Source organism: Wasmannia auropunctata, unplaced genomic scaffold, assembly GCF_000956235.1.
Source record: "Wasmannia auropunctata unplaced genomic scaffold, wasmannia.A_1.0 LD335943.1, whole genome shotgun sequence".
NCBI classification, from domain to species: Eukaryota; Metazoa; Arthropoda; class Insecta; order Hymenoptera; family Formicidae; genus Wasmannia; species Wasmannia auropunctata.
Genome location: NW_012026947.1, coordinates 1 through 3909, shown reverse-complemented (window position 1 = coordinate 3909; position 3909 = coordinate 1). Strand labels below are relative to the sequence as shown.

Sequence of the window (3909 nt, the reverse complement as noted above, 5' to 3'; positions counted from 1 at the left end):
GCGATCTAATTGATTAACTTTATTCGTTAATAACTCTGTAAATAATGGTCTGAGCCAAAATTGAAAGAGGAACTTTTAGTTCAAAATTTCATTCTCTTTCACGCCTTGAAATATTAATTAAGCGTTACGGGACACCCTGTATATGGCTTTTGCAACTTTTGCAACGTTATATAGTGTCATGCATGCGATACAATGATGATAATTATATATAATTTTATTTTATATTGTTTTTTTACAAATTTATTATTATTATTTGAAATATTTGAAGATTAATTATCTTATCTTTGTTTATTATACAGAATGTATAAACACCCACTCACCTGAAGATTGAAAGAAATACTATGATATATTTTTCTCCGTTGGAATGCAAAATTTTTTATCACTATGCACAATCTTAGCAGCTTTTTCTTAACAGATATAATTATTTTCCACACCTTATCTTTATACTCAGTTAATATCGCTTCACACATTCACAATATATGGCTATATATACTAAGCCTGCAGAGCATACCTTTATGTCTCTAAGGTATGTATGTATTTGTATTTCGCATAACCTCTTTCTCTCTCGTGAGCATCTCAGCCAATAAGGTATTGCGGTGACTTGCGGGCAACTAAGAAGGATGGGGAGAGGACACGTTGCACACGGGACGACAGGACAAAGTGAGTGACAAACGAACAACTACCGATATTTTTGCGTGGTCAAAGTCACTGAAAGAAAAGTCACCGTACAGCACGATTTTAGCTGCGAAGAAGAAAGAAATAATAGTAGTCTCGACATCATGAACAGTGCAGTATATCGATCGTGTTGCGTGTTTAATTTTCGAGTATTCGTTAACTCGTTAATTACTTAATTGGATTTCGTTGGAAAGTATACTGTGGATACGTTTTATCAGGAAACAATATCCGTTCGCAAAATTATTACATCTTTGTCCATCACAGAATAATTGTCTCGAAGTTATATATGTATACCTATAAAGTCTCAAGCAATCGCATAAAACATGAAATTCGCATGTGTAAAATATTTAAAATCGTGTTCGCGTCACAATATTACGGAAATCATCGAGACAGCTTCATTCAAAAATTTCAACGGACAGGTTAAAAAAAAAAAAGTACAAAGTGATTTGTGACAGAAATGAAGGAGGAATATGTACTGCAAGAATTCACTTTGTTGAAGGTAAGTATACACGGATCAATAATAATTTCTATTTAATACAGATCTTTACGAAATACCAAAAATTGTTAAAATGCTTTAAGAAAAACGCAGTGCGCGTATAATTTATATATATCCGCGACATATCTGGTACATATTAATAAAATATGAATATTTAATTTTTTTAATTTTAAAATATTTTTTAAAAAATAGATTGAACGTGTTTTTAAAATATTTGTAAACGTGTTTTTTGCATTAATTTTGTATTTATTTTACATATGTGTGTTTTACAGTCATCATTTACAATGTTATAATTATGATGTAATTTCAAGGTGTATTTTACTTTTACTCAGCTCACTTCTTTTATAATACAGTTTTATTTGGTTGTACATAACTCATCACGAGAAACGAGAATACAAAGGTAAAGTAAGATACATAAAGAGAGGATTTTCAACGCATAAGATGCGTTCCCATGAACACGACAACTAAGCCTGAAACGTATAGATGGCGCGAACTAACAAAAGTAAAAACGAAAAAATAATACTGTTTCAATGTATATTATATCAATCTGCCATTGATTCTTAACAAATTATATGTAATATAAATTATTACTATAAACTAATTTTAAAAAGCTATATGTATTCTCTCCAGGGATGTGTTATATAACGAACTTCCACGTCTTTCTGTGCAGTCTGCAGTACAGTGTTTTGATTGTTTTAATTGTATCAAATTATAAATTTAATTAGGTTTTTATACATCAATTAGGTTTTTATTACCTCTTGTTACCATATAATACATAATAAATAGAATGAATTTGTTTATATTTTACTGTATACAATTTTGTATAGGCACTCTCATATATGTATATATACATTCTTTTTTCTTCCTGCGGGCTAAACCGACAAAATTTGAAAAATTATTCCCTACATTTCTGCCCGTGAAACAATGTTAATAGAGATCATTTAAAAATTTTAAAATATTTTGAAAGTACTTACAAAAATTTTAATACATCCTTTTTGAACAAAAATCGCTATTTTTTTGTGTCAGTTCAAAAACCTGGTAGATCAAAACTGTTTCGCAGCCGCGAGATTGTTTAATTTGATTACAATCATTTAATAATATAATTAATTTTATAAAAATTATAATTAAAAAACAATATTTATTATCGTACATTGGCAAACATTCAATTTTTAGATACGCTGCCTAAAGCTAAAGAGCGAATGTCGAAAGAGAAATTAAAAAATATTCCTAAACATCTTATGGAAGATACGACGGATATCGAAAGCGATAAAAATGCTCGCCAGTTATCAAATAAAACAAGGGAGAAAGACGACATTGATGAAAAGGAACGCCAAGAAAATGTGAGAAGAATCTTGCAGAAAAAAGTATCTCCAGTCGGAGCTACAGTACTAACTGAAAATCTTATTAACCGCAAGAATCCATCTGTTGAGCTTATACGACACGAACCGGTAAATACCACTGTCGATTTACAGGTAAAGTTTAATTGTCAAATATAATATTTATAACATATTTTCAGTTACTGAAAAAGAGGAAAATAGTCGACGATGAGAATAAAGACGCTAATAAGAAGGTAAGTGTAAAATACATAACATATTTATATATAATTAAATTATTGAATAATTACTAATTATTTTTTAATTTGTAATCAAATTCAACGTAATTACTAATTAAATTTGTAATTATAACCAATGTAATTAATAATTAAAATGTATTTAATTACAATAAAATTTAATAATATGGAACATTAATTAAAAAATTGGAAAAATGTTTAAAGACTTCGAAGATTTGTTTTAAAATTTACAAAACTATTTTCAATTATGTATAAATGTAAAAAAATCGGAATTTTGTTTTAAAGATTACAAAATTAATATTAACAGTTTTTTATGTTATTTTGTAAAAAATGTAATTCAAGCTGATTGTGAGTATGATAACTTTTAGATTATCAGGAATTTATTCAGCAAATTTTAATAGCAAATATTTATGCATATCATTTTTTTACTTAAAAATAACTTTATTACAGTCTTAACAACTTAAGACGAAATGATGTTTTAAATAATGAACGTAATAATTAAATAGTATGCAAATGATCTCTTGAAATTGACATTTATTTTTACTGATGTTGACTTTAGCAATAACTCTTTATTAAAAATAACTGTCGGTTATTCTGCCAATAAAACGAGGTAAATTAAACATTATGACGTTCAAACGTGTTTTTAAATATTATAGAGATTTTATAAACAAATTTCCATGGTATTTCAACATTTTCCCAATTTTTAAACAATATACCAAAATATTAAACTTATTGAAATTAAATGCATTTTATTTACTAATAACTTTAGTTTTAATTAAACATGAAATTAGTAATAAAATTGGTTTCAATTTTTTTGTAAAAAAAATAATTATAAATAAAGTTGGATTGAATAACAAATTAAAAAGTAATGATATCAAATAAGTAAAAATTACTTTAAAAAATTTAATTAGTAATTAAATTAAATTTTTTAAATTTAATTAGTTACAAATTTATTAAATTTACGTAATTTAATTACTAATTACATTTTTTAAAGTAATTTTTACTTATTTGATATCATTACTTTTTAATTTGTTATTAAATCCAACTTTACTATTATAGTTATTTTTTACTCCCGACTGCCGCCAACCGAAGGTTGGCAAAAACGGAGGGAGTATGCGTTTCACCGAGCCAAATCGGTTGTCATCAGAGATCTCCATAATTACAATAC

The 3909-nt window shown here is 26.9% G+C and overlaps 1 protein-coding gene across 1 annotated transcript; it reads left to right on the top strand.

The window, feature by feature from the left end:
- Positions 1–325: 325 nt before the first annotated feature.
- Positions 326–2741, top strand: LOC105455091 (the record flags this gene model as incomplete). The annotated part of the gene is made up of 3 exons (XM_011698145.1): positions 326–1174; positions 2345–2619; positions 2688–2741. Coding segments are annotated over exons 2-3 (303 nt in total), but the record flags the coding sequence as incomplete, so codon positions are not given.
- Positions 2742–3909: the final 1168 nt, after the last annotated feature.